We start from the raw sequence: 18,787 nt of genomic DNA, 5'->3' as shown, positions 1-18,787 counted from the left end.
TGACAAAGAAGCTTCAATCAAATGTGTGGAATTAAAGAGAAAAAAATCTACCAATCTCAGCCCCAAAGAACAGAAATGGGAAGAATGAAAAGTGTAGAACTAAAGTGATTTAGAGACAGAAGCATCAGCAAACACTCTAGTGCCTACTGATTAGAAGGAAATCCAAGCTACCACTCTGTGCACCCTGCCCTCTGCTGATTGAATTAACAATGTGAGAGAGATTCAGCTTCCAGGAGGAAGGCATACCACACAATGGAAGCAGATTAATCTAAAACTTGATATGCATTTGGACGGAGGCCATAAGCAAACTTTAATTCCAGCCTTGCTCAGAAATCCTGTCTATGCCCTTCTGACACCCAGTGATGCATATCAAGAAATGCACATTATGCCAGCTCAGGGAAACTTTTATCAGCAGGTAATACTGATATCAATGTTGAAAAACAGGCAAAAATCACATTAACAAAAACCTATTCCACTGAAAGCATTTTTTAATAGTCTTGTATCACGTGCTGTTTCAGATTATCTATGCCTCTCTTCCCCTTCATTAGTGTAGACCACGGTGGTTAACTCTGTTTTATGATGAAACAAACAATTTAGTCTTTAATAATCTGAACCTTTTTATCTTAGGCCATTTGCACACAAATATTCTGTGAGCTAATGTACCTTTCACCTTTCTTTAGGAAAAAAAATTTACTTGACTTTTATTTTATTAAGTGGAACTTTATTCCCTTAAAGTTATTTACGATGTAAAATAAATCATCTCTGAGTTAGTACTTGAGGGACAATAAGGATGTGGTGAGGTTGTTCTCATGAGTTCCACGATGTATAACATTTTACATATTTATGGTTTGAATTTGAAGCTGAAGGGGACCACAAGATCTATAATTATAGCTTACAAAAGAAAACCGGGTGTTCTGTTTTCAAGGAAAGACAAAATCTAGATTAGGTTTTACCTTCGAAATGAGAGCAAAATCTATTTGAAAACATACTAAAATTGAAAAACATACTTAATACAACAAAGAAAAAAAAAGAATATACATCAAAATACAGGAAGGAATTACGCCTGGAATATGAAATTGTGTTTTTAATTTTCTTCTGTGTACTCTTTTCTGTTTCTTTTTTTTTTAAAACATCTTTATTGGAGTATAATTGCTTTACAATGGTGTGTTAGTTTCTGCTGTATAACAAAGTGAATCAGCTATACATATACATATATCCCCATATCCCCTCCCCCTGGCATCTGCCTCCCACCCTCCCTATCCCACCCCTCTAGGTGGTCACAAAGCACCGAGCTGATCTCCCTGTGCTATGCAGCTGCTTCCCACTAGCTATCTATTTTACATTTGGTAGTATATATAAGTCCGTGCCACTCTCTCACTTCATACCACCTTACCCTTCCCCCTCCCCATGTCCTCAAGTCCATTCTCTACGTCTGCGTCTTTATTCCTGTCTTGGGCCTAGGTTCTTCAGAACCAATTTTCTTTTTTTAGATTCCATATATATGGGTTAGCATACGATATTTATTCTTCTCTTTCTGACTTACTTCACTCTGTATGACAGACTCTAGGTCCATCCACCTCACTAAAAATAACTCAATTTCATTTCTTCTTAAGGCTGAGAAATATTCCATTGTATATATGTGCCACATCTTCTTTATACATTCATCTGCTGATGGACACTTAGGTTGCTTCCATGTCCTGGCTATTGTAAACAGAGCTGCAAAGAACATTGTGGTACATGAGGATATTTGAATTATGGTTTTCTCAGGATATGTGCCCAGTAGTGGGATTGCTGGGTCATATGGTAATTCTATTTTTAGTTTTTTAAGGAACCTCCATACTGTTCTCCATAGTAGCTGTATCAATTTACATTCCCACCAACAGTGCAAGAGGGTTCCCTCTTCTCCACACCCTCTCCAGCATTTATTGTTTCTAGATTTTTTGATGATGGCCATTCTGACTGGTGTCAGGTGATACTGCATTGTAGTTTTGATGTGCATTTCTCTAATGATTATTGATGTTGAGCATCCTTTCATGTGTTTGTTGGCAATCTGTATATCTTCTTTGAGAAATGTCTATTTAGGTCTTCTGCCCATTTTTCGATTGGGTTGTTTTTTTGATATTGAGCTGCATGAGCTGCTTGTAAATTTTGGAGATTAATCCTTTGTCTGATGATTCATTTGCAAATATTTTCTCCCATTCTGAGGGTTGTCTTTTTGTCTTGTTTATGGTTTCCTTTGCTGTGCAAAAGCTTTTAAGTTTCATTAGGTCCCATTTGTTTATTTTTCTTTTTATTTCCATTTCTCTAGGAGGTGGGTCAAAAAGAATCTTGCTGTGATTTACATCATAGAGTGTTCTGCCTATGTTTTCTTCTAACAGTTTTATAGTGTTTGGCCTTATATTTAGGTCTTTAATCCACTGTGAGTTTATTTTTGTGTATGGTGTTAGTGAGTCTTCTAACTTCATTGTTTTACATGTAGCTGTCCAGTTTTCTGAGTACCACTTACTGAAGAGGCTGTCTTTTCTCCATTGTATATTCTTGCCTCCTTTATCAAAAATAACGTGACCATATGTGCACGGGTTTATCTCTGGCCTTTCTATCCTGTTCCATTGATCTATCTTTCTGTTTTTGGCCAGTACCGTACTGTCTTGATTACTGTAGCTTTGTAGTAGAGTCTGAAGTCTGGGAGCCTGATTCCTCCAGCTCTGTTTTTCTTTCTCAAGATTGCTTTGGCTATTCGGGGTCTTTTGTGTTTCTGTACAAATTGTGAAATTTTTTGTTCTAGTTCTGTGAAAAATGCCACTGGTAGTTTGATAGGTATTGCATGCAATCTGTAGATTGCTTTGGGTAGTAGAGGCATTTTTACAATGTTGATTCTTCCAGTCCAAGAACATGGTATATCTCTCTATCCGTTTGTACCATCTTTAATTTCTTTCATCAGTGTCTTATAGTTTTCTACATACAGGTTTTTGTCTCCTTGGGTAGGTTTATTCCTAGGTATTTTATTCTTTTTTTTTGCAGTGGTAAATGGGAGTGTTTCCTTAATTTCTCTTTCAGATTTTTCATCATTAGTGTATAGGAATGCAAGAGATTTCTGTGCATTAATTTTGTATCCTGCTACTTTACCAAATTCATTGATTAGCTCTGGTAGTTTTCTGGTAGCATCTTTAGGATTCTCTATGTATAGCATCATGTCATCTCCAAACAGTGGCAGCTTTACTTTTTCTTTTCTGATTTGGATTCCTTTTATTTCTTTTTCTTCTCTGATTGCTGTGACTCAAACTTCCAAAAATACGTTGAATAATAGTGGAGAGAGTGGACAACCTTGTCTTGTTCCTGATCTTAGAGGAAATGGTTTCAGTTTTTCACCACTGAGGACGATGTTGGCTGTGGGTTTGTCATATACGGCCTTTATTATATTGAGGTAAGCTCCCGCTATGCCTACTTTCTGGAGGGTTTTTATCATAAATGGGAGTTGAATTTTGATGAAAGCTTTTTCTGCATCTACTGAGATGATCATATGGTTTCTCTCCTTTAATTTGTTAATATGGTTTATCACATTGATTGATTTCCTTATATTGAAGAGTTCCTGCATTCCTGGATTAAACCCCACTTGATCATGGTGTATGTGCTATTGGATTCTGTTTGCTAGTATTTTGCTGAGGATTTTTGCAGCTATGTTCATCAGTGATATTGGCCTGTAGTTTTCTTTGTGACATCTTTGTCTGGTTTTGGCATCAGGGTGATGGTGCCCTTGTAGAATGAGTTTGGAGTGCTCTTCCCTCTGCTATATTTCGGAAGAGTTTGAGAAGGATAGGTGTTAGCTCTTCTCTAAATGTTTGATAGAATTCGCCTATGAAGCCATCTGGTCCTGGGCTTTTGTTTGTTGGAAGATTTTTAATCACAGTTTCAATTTCACTGCTTGTGATTGCTCTGTTTATATTTTCTATTTCTTCCTGGTTCAGTCTCAGAAGGTTGTGCTTTTCTGAGAATTTTCCATTTCTTCCAGGTTGTCCATTTTATTGACATAGAGTTGTTTATAGTAATCTCTCATGATCCTTTGTACTTCTGCAGTGTCAGTTGTTACTTCTCCTTTTTCATTTGTAATTCTGTTGATTTGAGTCTTCTCCCTTTTTTTCTTGATGAGTCTGGCTAATGGTTTATCAATTTTGTTTATCTTCTCAAAAAACCAGCTTTTAGTTTTATTGATCTTTGCTATTGTTTCCTTCATTTTTTTTTTCATTTATTTCTGATCTGATCTTTATGATTTCTCTCCTTCTGCTAACTTTGGGGTTTTTTTGTTCTTCTTTCTCTAACTGCTTTAGGTGTAAGGTTAGGTTGTTTATTTGAGATGTTTCTTGAGGTAGGATTGTATTTCTGTAAACTTACCTCAGAACTATTTTGCGGCATCCCATACGTTTTGGGGTGTCGTGATTTCATTGTCCTTTGTTTCTAGGTGTCTTTTTTATTTCCCGTTTGATTTCTTCAGTGATCTCTTGCTTATTCAGTAGTGTATTGTTTAGCCTCCATGTGTTTGTATTTTTAACAGATTATTTTCCTGTAACTGATACCTAGCCTCACAGCATTGTGGTCAGAAAAGATACTTGATATGATTTCAATTTTCTTAAATTTACCAAGGCTTGATTTGTGACCCAAGATATGATCTATCATGGAGAATGTTCCATGAGCACTTGAGAAGAAAGTGTATTCTGTTGTTTTGGGATGGAATGTGAGAATGGAATATCCTATAAATATCAGTCAAGTCCATCTTGTTTTATGTATCATTTAATGCTTCTGTTTCCTTATTTATTTTCATTTTGGATTATCTGTCCATTGGTGAAAGTGGGGTGTTTAAGTCCCCTACTATTACTGTGTTACTGTCAATTTCCCCTTTTACGGCGGTTAGCATTTGCCTTATGTATTGAGGTGATCCTGTGTTGGGTGCATAAATACTTACTATTGTTTTATTTTCGACTTGGATTGATCCCTTGATCATTATGTATTGTCCTTCCTTTTCTCTTGTAATAGCCTTTTTTTAAAAGTCTATTTTGTCTGATATGAGAATTGCCACTCCAGCTTTCTCTTGATTCCCATTTGCATGGACTATCTTTTTCCATCCCCTCACTTTCAGTCTGTATGTGTCCCTAGGTCTGAAGTGGCTCTCTTGTAGACAGATATACAGGTCTTGTTTGTGTTTCCATTCAGCCAGTCTATGTCTTTTGGTTGGAGCATTTAATCCATTTATGTTTAAGGTAATTATTGATATGTATATTCCTATTATCATTTTCTTAATTGTTTTGGGTTTGTTTTTAGGTCTTTTCCTTCTCTTGTGTTTCCTGCCTAGAGAAGTTCCTTTAGCATTTGTAGTAAAGCTGGTTTGGTGGTGCTGAATTATATTAGCTTTTGCTTGTCTGTAAAGGTTTTAATTTCTCCGTTGAATCTGAATGAGATCCTTGCTGGGTAGAGTAATCTTGGCTGTAGGTTTCTCCCTTTCATCACTTTAAATATGTCCTGCCATTCCCTCTGGCTTGCAGAGTTTCTGCTGAAATATTAGCCGTTAACCTTATAGGGATTCCCTTGTATGTTACTTGTTGTTTTTCCCTTGCTGCTTTAAATATTTTTTTCTTTGTATTTAATTTTTGATAGTTTGATTAATATGTGTCTTGGTATGTTTCTTCTTGGATTTATCCTGTATGGGACTCTCTGTGCTTCCTGGACTTGATTAACTATTTCCTTTCCCATATTAGGGAAGTTTTCAACTATAATCTCTTCAAATATTTTCTCAGTCCCTTTCTGTTCTCTTCTTCTTCTGGGACCCCTATAATTCGAACGTTGGTGTGTTTAATTTTGTCCCAGAGGTCTCTGAGATTGTCCTCAGTTCTTTTCATTCTTTTTACTTTATTCTGCTCTGCAGTAGTTATTTCCACTATTTTATCTTTCAGGTCACTTATCCGTTCTTCTGCCTCAGTTATTCTGTTATTGATCCCTTCTAGAGAATTTTTAATTTCATTTATTGTGTTGTTCATTATTGTTTGTTTTCTCTTTAGTTCTTGTAGGTCCTTGTGAAATGTTTCTTGTATTTTCTCTATTCTGTTTCCAAGATTTTGGATCATCTTTACTATCATTGTTCTGAATTCTTTTTCAGGTAGACTGTCTATTTTCTCTTCATTTATTAGGTCTGGTGGGTTTTTACCTTGCTCCTTCATCTGCTGTTAGTTTTTCTGTCTTCTCATTTTGCTTAACTTACTGTGTTTGGGGTCTCCTTTTCTCAGGCTGTAGGTTCGTAGTTCCCATTGTTTTTGCTGTCTGTCCCCAGTGGTTAAAGTTGGTTCAGTGGGTTTTGTAGGCTTCCTGGTGGAGGGGACTAGTGCCTGTGCTCTGGTGGATGAGGTTGGATCTTGTTTTTCTGTTGGGCAGGTCCACGTCTGGTGGTGTGTTTTGGCATGTCTGTGGCCTTATTATGATTTTAGGCAGCCTCTCTGCTAATGGGTGGGGTTGTGTTCCTGTTTTGCTAGTTGTTTGCATAGGGTGTCCAGAATTGTAGCTTGCTGTCCGTTGAGGGGAGCTGGGTCTTAGTGTTGAGATGGAGATCTCTGGGAGAGCTTTCTCCATTTGATATTATGTGGAGTTGGGAGGTCTCTGGTGGATCAATGTCCTCCACTCAGGTTTCCTACCTCAGAGGCACAGGCTTGACACCTGGCCAGAGCATCAAGATCCTGTCAGCCACACGGCTCAGAAGAAAAGGGAGAAAAAAAACAATAAAATAAAATAAAATAAAGTTATTTAAATAAAAATCAAAAAGTATTAAACAAAAAAAGAAAGAAGCAAGCAACCAAACCAAAAAACAAATCCACCAATGACAACAAGTGCTAAAAAGTATACTAAAAAACAAAACAAACAAAACAAAAAAAAACCAGACAGACAGAACCCTAGGACAAATGGTATAAGCAATGCTATACAGACAAAATCACAGAAAGAAGTATACACATACACACTCACAAAAAGGGAAAAAGGAAAAAATATATACTTATTTTTTTTTAAAAAAAAAGGAAGAGAGCTACCAAATCAATAAAAAAATCTACCAGTGATAATAAACTCTAAATACTAACCGAAGTTAAACAGAAAACCAGAAACAAATTAGATGCAGAAAGCAAACCCCAAGTCTACAGTTGCTCCCATAGTTCACCGCTTCAATTTTGGGATGATTCATTGACTATTCAGGTATTCCAGAGACGCAGGGTACATCAAGTTCATCGTGGAGATTTAATCCGTTGCTCCTGAGGCTGCTGGGAGAGATTTCCCTTTCTCTTCTTTGTTTGCACAGCTCCCGGTGTTCAGCTTTGGATTTGGCCCCACTTCTGTGTGTAGGTCTCCTGAGGGCGTCTGTTCCCTTTTGGGAAATCTGAGGCCTTCTGCCAGCATTCAGTAGGTGTTCTGTAGGAGTTGTTCCACATGTAGATGTATTTCTGATGTATTTGTGGGGAGGAAGTTGATCTCCACATCTTATTCCTCCGCCGTCTTGAAGGTCTGTCTTCATAAGTCCCACTTTGTAGGAGAGCACCACTTTTCTCCAATTCCATAAAATCTTCAACAGTGATGAAAATATAGTCCACTCCAGGAACCTCACCCTCCTTATGTGGCCCTGTGGTGCCTAGAGCTCTGTTCAAAGGAAGCAGAGAAGCCACACATCTTCTCCCACATTTCCATGGCCCTCATCAGTGTCTTCTCAAACCACCTGATCCAGCCCATTCTCAGATCATAGAATTCTCTTGATAGAAGTAGTCCCCACTGAGCTTTGATTTTTTTCAGCCTGGATGTCCAGAATTTTTTTCTTTAAGCCAGACACAGTAACACAAAACTGCCACTGAGGTTTTTTTTTTCCCCCTCCTCTCCAATATGAAGCGTGCAGCACTTCTCTCTCTCTCTCCCTCTCTCTCTCTTTCTCTCCCCTGCTCTCTCCCTCTCCCCTCTCTGGCTTACACTCTCTCCCTCAGTTTCTCTTTCCTCAACCGCCACCAGCAATCTCATTCTCTTTTCTGTTTCTTAATGTTTGTTTAATAAATACTCAATATCACTTGAATAATAAAAATTTACAAGCTTTTAAATTAAATACAGCCAGGACAAATAGAAACTAAGATGAATAATGCATTAAAGTTGCAGACGCCCCACTCTCTAAAACCATCATGATGAAAACTACAGGAAAAATGTTCCTACATTGTCAATCCTCACCCTCATAGACCCTTCCAAATCACATGTCTCCCATGAGCATTCATGAATGTTGACTACATGATACTCATGTTCTGCTATAAATAAAAATATTCTGACTTCAGAGAGTCCTGTAATATCTGTATCAGAAATGTCTGATAAAGTCATCAATTAGGATTCTGTTTCCAGTTCCAATAGTGAAAGTCATCATAAATAGTTAGACTAGCAAAAGCTAGATATGAAGATGGAAGAAGAGTCTGGCATTCCAGGTAGAACCAATAGCATTAAAAGATGCAGGATAGCATAAGGCATGTATGCAGAACCCGGAGTTATACAATTGTGCTGTTAACTAATATAGTCTGGGACATGATACCACAACATAGGTTGATCACTGAAGACTTTGCCTGGTATGCTAGGAAGGATGTTGAGCTTTATTTTTGTACAGTTTCTCATTACCTCTTTGTTTCCTTGATCCTTACACTCTCCAGCATCAGACCCCCCTGACTATGCTCCTGTCCCTTGCAGGACATTTGGTCCTGTCCAAAACGTTGATAAGACATTTGGTCTACACCAACAGGTTCTTGAAATTTGATCCTATCCAAAATGTTATGAGCATATTTGGCCCATGCCAAATTGTTTTGGACAGGACCAAATATTAAGGAACTTTTGGCACGGACCATATGTCTGCTAACACTCTGAAAGGTGGGAACAACTTATTTTTCATTGTATCTCTGGTATGTAATAGGTACTTTAAAATGCATGGTAAATGGAAGAAGTCTTCCAAAACAACCTTCCAACAATGTGTTATAGCTTTATCTTCTCCTGCCCTAATCCCTCCTCCCCATTTCACCAAGGTTATCTTTCTTAAACATAGATTTCTGCAGGTCACCCTCCCTTCATAAAACTCCTCATGGCATACCATGTCCTATAGGATAAAGCACAGCCTCCTTATTCAGGCACACAAACCACTTCATAACTCTATCTTCACCTTTCTCTATGGGTCACACTAAAGTGCTTATGGTTCCCCAAACACATTACGTGCTTAGATCACTCCATGACTTCGAGTGCTTGTCTCTCCATTATTTACTTGTAAAACTCATTCTTCAAAATGTAAATCAAATTCCTCCTCCTCCTTTACAGGTAATTAACCTGCAGCAGCATTAACTCTTCTCATTTCTGGGCTACCATAGTACAATCTCCACTTTTTAACTCATTTCCTTGGCTGGTAATTACCTAGGCAAATACCTATCTCTCTTGTAATACTGAAAATAAGCAGAGAGCAGTAATCATAGATTGTTATTGTATTCCAAGTACCTGGCATAAGAGCTTTGAGAATGAATAGTAGGGTTAATAAATGGTCATTAATGGAATAAAAAAATTAATGATCACTACTGTGTTTGAAAGGTTTTTAGAAAGTTACCTTAATGGCTCAAGTAAGAGGTGATGAGAAACTCTTGTGATGAAGATAGAAAGAAACAACTGGGAGAGACATTTGGAGGTAAGCTGGAACACTGTTACCCTTGTCTACAGAATTATGAACTACATTCTCACTCATAAATTATGTAACTACTCTTCCTTGGTAAACATGTACTACTCTATCTTTGATGAAATAAATATGAAGAAATTCTGTTACAAAATTTATTCTGTGTGTACAGAGTCTATATTAGATGATTTTTTGTTGAATATATTTGACGTATACACTGCATAAAGTTAAAGTGTACAACATATTAATTTGATACATTTATATATTGTAATATTGTTGATATAGTGACATTTAGCATCTCTATCGCATCACATAATTATAGTAAAATATTGCTGCCTCTATTCATTACACTGCATATTAGATCTCTATGTCTCATTTACTACTCATTGCAAAGTTGTACCCCATAAGGGTTTGATAAGCATTTGTATTAAGGAGAAAATATCTTCCATTAATACCTTGGTTTTTAAACGAACAAGCAAACAATACCAACAGAAATCCAAAACCTAAAATCACATCATGATTGTATAATTCTTTTACCTTCTTTTGCTGGTGGAATAGTTGGAGGAAAAGTAGGTGGCCGAGTAGGAAGTGATTCTGTAAAGGAGAGGGAGAAACAACATCAATTAAGCATCTCATCTGTGGTGACGAGAGGGAGGTCATGGAGTCATAATTCTTCAGGGGAGTCAGTGATTTTGACAACTGTCTTCTTTGAGAATTTAGTGAATTTAGTACCCACTACAAATCAGCCAAAGCCTGTGCAAACTGGTTCCAGCCATCCCCTCAACATCAGACTGAAGGCTTGAAATGTCATTTTGCCACAATTCAGTTTACCCAGTGGGAGTCAATGCAATCAAACTGTCAACTACAAAGTGGTTTTAATGCTGATTTAAGGCTGGAACCCTGCCAACCTATTTCAGATTAGTCTCTGGTTGCTTTCACACATATAATAAACTTTATTTCCATTCTGCCTAAGGACTGACCATCAATCCATGTTCAATAGCACTTTCTCCCTTTTGACCCTGCATCCCCAGGATGTGGTCACCAAGGGAATCTGATTTACTCTCTACTACATTCAGACCGTGTCTGGGAAACTTTCAGTTTTGAGAACAAAATGGCAGGACCTTGGGAGGCTATGGTGTGTCCTGATCAGTTTAACCTGGATGATGAGGGATGAGAAATCTGTGTAATACGTGGAGGTGTGGTTTGGTTAAAGGTCACAGATATAGTCACATCAGAGCAGTGACTTTCTTACCAATTCACATGTTAAAGCACCAGGAAGCTATGGTGTCATTAGGTAAACATCCTAATATTATTTTTTTATATTATTTTTTTATTCTTATTTGACGCTAAAGACTTAAGAAAAATTGAGAAAATTATTTTTATTATTCCAGTTTAATATGAGGGAAAACCCTCAACGAATCATAGTCATTCACACAGACGAATGTCTAGCCTCTGCAGACAGTAAGCGCCAACTAGCTGGAAGGATTTGAGCTCAAGCAGACTGTTTGCTGGGAACGTTGTAAAAGGAATTCCTTCACTGCCAGGAAGGTTGGAAGAGACAAATTTTAAGGTCTCTTCCAATTCTAGGAGCCAATAAAATAATATTATTTGAGTCAAGTGATTCAACATTTAAAGGAATGAGGTATATTACTGATATGGAAAAATGGAAAAGCGTTTGAGATTAATCCTTATGTGAAATGAAGCAGAAAACCATGGTATGATCCCATCTGTGAAAAAATCCTATTTAACTGATAAATATAATATTGATTTACCTATACACGTCTATATGGTTATATACACACACACACACACACACACACACACACACACACACAGGTAACGGGTAGAATTTCTTGAAGGAGACCAAGCTGGTACAAATGGGTATTTCTGGGAAGAAAGAATGAGGAAAGAGGGAAGGTGACGACACAATATATACCTTCTATTGCATTATTACAGATATAGAATATCACTTTTTTCTTTTAAAGGCAATTTTTTGGAAACTAAAAAGTTTCAAAAGTAAAAACATTTCAGACATTTTAATATTAAAACTAGGACTGCAAAACTTTTTTGAAAGCACCATAAAATCCTTCTAGAGTCAGATGTATTTATCTTAAAATTTGTGGAAGCATTGGGTCATCTTTACAATGGTGCATTTTCTTTAATGTGAAAAACTGAGGCATATCCTAACTTTAGTCAATAAATCAAGAACAAAATCAGTGAGTGGTTCTGGAAGCCAGATCAATATGTTTGGTCAGAACATCTGGCCTAAGAGTCTCTTGGGTAAGAAGAACCACAGTGAACTGGGAACATGTGTTTATATTCTGTGTGGCACACAGATGGTCCCTGTGTTCAAGTCTGTGAGAAGCTGTCACATAGAAGAGGGAACAGTCTCAATCTGCATTTGCTTCAGAAGGTTGAACTACAGCCAGTGGGTAGAAGCTATAAGATGACACATGTCCCCAACAGAACGAAAACATTTACACCAAACACAGCTTTCCAAAATAACCCTGGACTGGTAGTTAACAGTTGTGAGGTTAAGGTTAGGGGAATTTGAAGGAGACCACAGTCCCCAAACTCAAACAGTTTTAGAGGTCAGGCAAGTAATGAGTGGGAGCAAAGAACACAGCCTAAACATTAAGGAATAACAAATTTAAGAGCACATAACACTGTGTAAAAGAGACAGCAGTTACTGAGTTTCTGTAGATTTAGCACCATGAGGATTTGTGTGCCCTGTCTTGTCAGATCTTTCGAATTTTCAAGAATACTTTAAAACTTAAAAAAAAAAAAATAGCCCAGAGAAAAACATAGCTGACAGTGAGATCTAACCCCATGGCCATCAGTTTGTGACTTCCAGGAAGACAGCAACGGTGATAACAAAAGTACTTGTTCAATAAGATACAGGTTGAGAAGTTCCTCAGCAGGCTCTTTTCATTGGATCTTTACCACCACCAAAGGAGGTAAGAGAGTAGGTATTTAATTTTATTGGTAAGCAAAAAGCAGCTCAGAGATGTTAAACTGCCCAAGGCCACAATGCTAAAAAGGACCCCAACCAAGCCTATTGGACTCTAAAGTCCAATATTAGAGGCACTACAAGGCCTCTAATAATTTTAAATTATATAATCCTCTATCCATAAAACAAATTCTAATGAGCAATCAAAAGCAACAAACAACTGATATATTCTCCAGTGTGGATAAACCTCAAAAACATATGCTAAGTGAAAGACATCAGATGCAAAAGACTACATATTACATATTTCCATTTATATGAAATGTCTAGAAATGTACAAGAAAACAAAGTAGACTGCCTGGGGCAGACAGTAGGAAAGAAGGCTCACTGGGGATGAGCTTGAAAGCTCTCTGGATTGATGGGAATGTCCTAACATTGGATTGTAGTGATGGCTGCACAACCTTTCGCATGTACCAAAGATCATTGAATTGTATGCTTAAAATGGGTAAATTTTATGGAATGTAAATTATACCTCAAAAATACATGTGTCCTGTAAACTGTTGAATATTTCAGTGTTATGAAATAAAGTCTCTGTGTTGGAAAGTAGACGATTCCATTAACTATACTTTCACCTTATCTGTTGGAAGATTATATATTGATGATGATTTCTTTCTGCATGTTCAGAGCAACTGAAAGGCCTATATACACGGGTAGTAGAACTTTCTAAACATCAAATGCATGATAGAGGGGCTACCAAGAAAGCCCATCGCCCACCACCTATTCCAATACCAATCTTTGGGGATTTCAAGTTTAAGTTCAAGATACTGAGTTGGGGACACACATATGTCCCCTGGAATTCACTACCATTCAAACCATTTTAATGTTTGTGGCCTCTAGGTCTGGAATCCTTGATTAAAAGGATACCAAGAAGTGGACATACCAAGAAGTTGATACCCTCCTTGCTGTTTAGAACATGTAAAAAGTGCCTTGTTTTCATTTTATAGTTTGCCTTTCCCTTCAGTGCATCAGATTTCCAGCCAGCTTGGAAAAAGAGCGAGAGCCTCTTAAGTAGGCAAGTCTAGGGTCAGCCAGTTGGAACGTCTTGGCTCCATTCCCACCCTCATGGCTGTAGTAATGTGCCATTGTTTTAATGTCGGGACCCAGGCCTTACACTTCATTTCACACTCCACATTCCACAGATGTTCCTAATGGAAATAGATCACAATATAGGTCATTGTTTCAAGCACTTTGCCATCCTATGGCCTTATAGTCCCTGTGACAACATATGGAGGATGGAAAAAAACCATACAGATGACATTAGTGGGCCACAAGCAGGGAATTCTGGGACTGAATAAGACACACAAAATTGTATTACAGATATTCCCATACAGCAATGGCTAATATTTTTCTAAATGGAATAAGATTTTTGAACCAAAACAGGACGCCTAAAATACCATTTGTTCATGAAGACAGGGATCAGGAGAGAACACACTTCACTTACGTGTTTTTTTTTTTTTTCCCGGTACGCGGGCCACTGCTGTGGCCTCCCTCGTTGCGGAGCACAGGCTCCGGATGCGCAGGCTCAGCTGCCATGGCTCACGGGCCCAGCCGCTCCGCGGCATGTGGGATCCTCCCGGACCAGGGCATGAACCCGTGTCCCCTGCATCGGCAGGCGGACTCTCAACCACTGCACCACCAGGGATGCCCTGACTTACGTGTTTTTTCCGTTATGCTCACACTGGGTCCCTCAATCTCATGGAGCTTTGTGTAAACACTGATTTTATATTCTGAATCTGGCTGAAGTCCGTAGAAGCAATGTCTGTTTGTCCCTCCACCCAGAGTGGATTCTTGCTTTTGTGTATCTATAATAAAAACAAAACAAAACATACATGAACAAAACATACATACATAAACTTTTTTTAAAAACAGCCATCAGTAGATGATTTGCTTCTAAAATGCTTAATACGCATGGCCTATTCAGATAACTCCAGAATGAATTAAACTTGTTTGAGGGGGTGTGTCTTTTTTTAAAGAGTTAACATTTCCACTGTTTTTTTTTACATAATTGAAAATCACATTTTATATGTTTAGAAATGAGACTGACTAGTAAAAGGCTGCTGAGGTCAATCCTTTAACAAATGGAGAACTGTTCATGTTTATAATTATATGTACACATCTTAATTGACCTTTTGAACAGGTGTCAAGGTGAGTATATATATATATATTTATTTATATAATTCTAAAAATTAGAATTCCCTTTTATTCAATATGATTCTTCAGAACACAGTCAAACAATTAAAACTTGACATAAAAAGATACATCCTTTTGGCCCCATACAACTTATTACCATACAATAGGATGCCCTTCTTGCCAATGGCCTGAAGATATAAGTATGGAGTTAGAAATTGTCGGGTGTTAAGCAGGTCTCATGCCTGTGGGCTAAGAAGTGGGCTTCCAGGGTCTCAGAAGGTTCATCTATGGGTCCAGGCGGTTTGCATAGTTGCCACAAATGCAGGCAAGAGCTTGGAACAGCACTGGGACAGCCAGGGTGTCCCCGGACTGTCCAATTCATACCTCTCAGCCTTGATTTTTCACTGACACTCAGGATTTCTTTCGCTAGCAAAGGAGACTGCTAGGAAGCTAGGAGGAGGCTCTCCAAATTCCTTGGATTCACTTTAAAGATCCTTTTTTATTCTTTTAAAATCATAATTGAGGACATAGGACATGGCGCTTAAGTGGCTTACGACCATAAATCATCCCATACATCTTGGTCTCCCAACTCCTGGTTCCGATATTCTTTTTGTTCTACCAAGGAGACATGCCACACACAGCCATTTCCACTGCCACCTTCTCTGTCCTGGCTCTACCATGGCAGAGGCATGACAAAGAATTTAGGAGGCCTGATTAACTGTTGGCTAATTTCTTCATTCCCATATCCACAGCAAAATTTCTTTGCCTTCTTAGAAGAATTAGTGCTTGCCCTCAGGTTTGGAGAGTGGGAGAAGTTGGATTAATTATATTAGTCACTTCCTGAGAGCTCACTATGGTACCTGGTTCAGTGCTTGTTATTTAATGATAAAAATAAGAGCAAAGGTAGTAATGGTCAACATTTAGTGAGTACGTACTACGTACCAGGCACTATTCTTAGGATTTTATGTGTATTAATTCATTGGATCCTTACAATATTTATAATTATCCCCAATTTAAAGACAAGAAACTGAAGGCTAGGAAAGTTAGTAGCTTACCCAAGTCCATACACTAAGTAGCAGAAGTGAAATGTAAATTCAGAACTTGAAGCCCAATCTCAGAGGATGTTGCTTTAATTTCCATTAATATATCATAAAATAAGTTAAATATACAATTTTTTTCAAAATGAAAGAGTTGGAGAGCTGCTGAGTACATATGACATTAGTAAGCATGATAGTAGGGAGATCACATGAGTCCTCGTGGCTCAGGGCTTTATAGCTCCATTGGTCACAGCTGCCTACCTTGGTGGCTTCCATTACTGAAGAATTTAAAATTGGTATTTCTCGTAGGCCTAGAGTGTTTATTTATTTTTTTTTAACCATTATTTATTTTTTATAAATAAACCATGGATAACTGGTTAAGAAGAAGAATCCCTGCTACCATGAAAAAAACTACCATGCAAAAACTACCATCCCTCTAGATTGATTTTCATCTGATCCACAAATTGCATGCTAGTCAAAGCCTTATATAGTTTTATTTCTAGGAATTTAAAAACCAGTGTTTAAAAACTACATTGATTAAATATACATATTTCTGAGAACTCCTGCAAAATGTTATAGTTTATTAAATATGAAAATATAGAAAATATTAAAAAATACCAGTTGCAGGGAACTATATTCAATATTTTGTAATAACCTATAATGGGAAAAGAATCTGAAAAAGAACATACAAACATATGTATACATGTGTGTATACATATGTATACACACATATATATAAATGAATCACTTTGCTGTACACCTGAAACAAACACAACAGTGTAAATCAACTATACTTCAATAAAAAATAAATAAATTTTAAAAAAGAGCAAAAAAAAATTGCTTTTTTAAGCATAAAACACGAAAATGCTGAAAAGTGATTTTGGTCTATTTTGAAAGTATAATACCTAGTAAATTTCAATCCATATCTTAAATACATATATGAACAAAAATATATTTATTATAACATACATGTCAGAACAAACATGATATATGTCATTTAAAATTTTGTCTATGGACAAATCCTGATTTTTTAAAATATAATGAAATTAAGGCCATTTGTTGAAAGCAATTTGAAATGTATTTTTATAATTGTGAATATTAAAGAGTTTCAAAAGTGAACATAATATAATCTCTAGTAATATATTTATGTGGAATGACTTAAGGTCTACCTCAATATTTTATCATATATTATTCAAAATAATGAAATACAAAAATTGTTAAGGTGTTTGTGAGATTATGTATTGCTGTGAAAGGAGTTTAATAGTAAGAAAGTATTAGTAAAGCCTGCCCTCTGCTTTGCTGATGTCCAAGTTCAGTCTGTGGTTCCCAGGCTCAGAACCCCATAATAGCTGCTTCTTTCTGACCATTAACCACTCTTTGGAGCCTCCTGCAAGCTTCTGTGAGCCACCTGTAATACAAACATTTCCCAAATCCATGCATAGATCATCTTTCTCTATCTCCATAAAAGCTTCCAGGACTCTCCAGGAATCAATCCTAGAAATGCACTTTTCTGTCATTTCCTCTATTTCTCATGAATACCCATGTCACAGACCCTTGACAATAGAATACAAATGGGCTTCACTACTACTACAAAACCAAAAACAAAAAATCTACAAATCATTGGAAAACTGGAACAGATACAGGAAAATTAATGGGAAACAGTATCAGTTTGATCCCAGTGCTAATGAAGGGTTACATGAATGGGGATGTATCCATGTTGCTTTTGGCATGTGTGATTCAGGTCTAATGGCTTTGCCTTAAAGAAAAACATTTAACGCAATCAAATGATGATTAATTTCCTCAACACCTTGTGCCAAAAGCCAGGAATTAAATTTATTTTTTTGGAATGGGGGAAAAAATCTGTCATTGTGCATTCATTCTTATGAAGCAAGGCTAAATATATTCTCTGAGTTACTGTCATAGTGATCATCATGACACCAAATTGACTCCCCAAAATGTCCTATGAGTGGTTACTGAGATCCACAAGCAAGTAATATCCAGGATCCAGGATAGTCAGCTGGAATTTGATGATATATGCTTCCACTCTCCAGGTCTTTCAAATACCTTGACCCCCAAGCATAATATCACTGCTTCAAAAAAAGTTTAATCTTGAGAATAGGTTTTTGTTTCATATGATCATTTTGGGGGGATCTGTTCCCTGATAAGGTAGGCTCTCCACTATGCTGCAATTCTCTATTCTTGTTAACGGATGACACAGCAGAATTGACATTTTGGTACCTAAAGATAGAAGACAAGTTGAGCATCCTTTGAAACTTAAAAAAATCAGGCTAAAAAGAAAGTCACCAAGTTAATGCGATTAGGGAGGGAATACAGTATCGTGGTCCATGTGGTGTATAAATACATGAACTTGAAGGGAAAAACTACATTCATCCTCGGGTGTCACTTCAACTCAGAAACAGCTGGACAGAGAGACAGAACTCTTGAGCATCTGCAGAACAAACGGAGGTTCTCATGGGGTCCTGAATTATTCAAAACCACCCCAAAGTCTCTGACTTTGGTCTGTCCTACGATTAACCAAAAGCCTACAATTTAATTTGGAAAGTGGATGACTGACTCAAAAGCAGATCTGAATTCAGTCTCTCTTGAGAGGACTTGATTCTTTTGGTAACCTTTCTTTTTCTCCTTATTGGCAATTAAAAAATGTTAAGGGCTTCCCTGGTGGCGCAGTGGTTGAGAGTCCACCTGCCGACGCAGGGGACACGGGTTCGTGCCCCGGTCCGGGAAAATCCCACATGCCGCGGAGCGGCTGGGCCCGTGAGCCATGGCCGCTGAGCCTGCGCGTCCGGAGCCTGTGCCCCGCAACGGGAGAGGCCATAGCAGTGAGAAGCCCTTGTACCGCAAAAAAAAAAAAAAAAAGTCAAAATATTTACACGGGTAGAGGACAGCTGTTGTTTTTGCCTGTCT

The 18,787-nt window shown here is 37.5% G+C and overlaps 1 protein-coding gene across 5 annotated transcripts in view; it reads right to left on the bottom strand.

The window, feature by feature from the left end:
* Positions 1-18,787, bottom strand: part of COL14A1 (collagen type XIV alpha 1 chain) — a 268,310-nt gene that overhangs the window by 97,502 nt on the left and 152,021 nt on the right. For all 5 annotated transcript variants that reach the window (XM_030875687.3, XM_030875690.3, XM_060287056.2 and 2 more), the window contains 2 exons: positions 14,351-14,497; positions 10,226-10,282 (listed from right to left, as the gene is read on the bottom strand). In XM_030875687.3, coding sequence (XP_030731547.1) covers positions 10,226-10,282; positions 14,351-14,497 — 204 coding nt within the window. The remainder of the gene's footprint in view (positions 1-10,225; positions 10,283-14,350; positions 14,498-18,787) is intronic.

This window comes from Globicephala melas, chromosome 17, assembly GCF_963455315.2.
Source record: "Globicephala melas chromosome 17, mGloMel1.2, whole genome shotgun sequence".
In the NCBI taxonomy this organism is placed as follows: domain Eukaryota; kingdom Metazoa; phylum Chordata; class Mammalia; order Artiodactyla; family Delphinidae; genus Globicephala; species Globicephala melas.
Note: the sequence above shows the minus strand (reverse complement) of the source record. Positions and strands in the feature narration are given on the sequence as shown.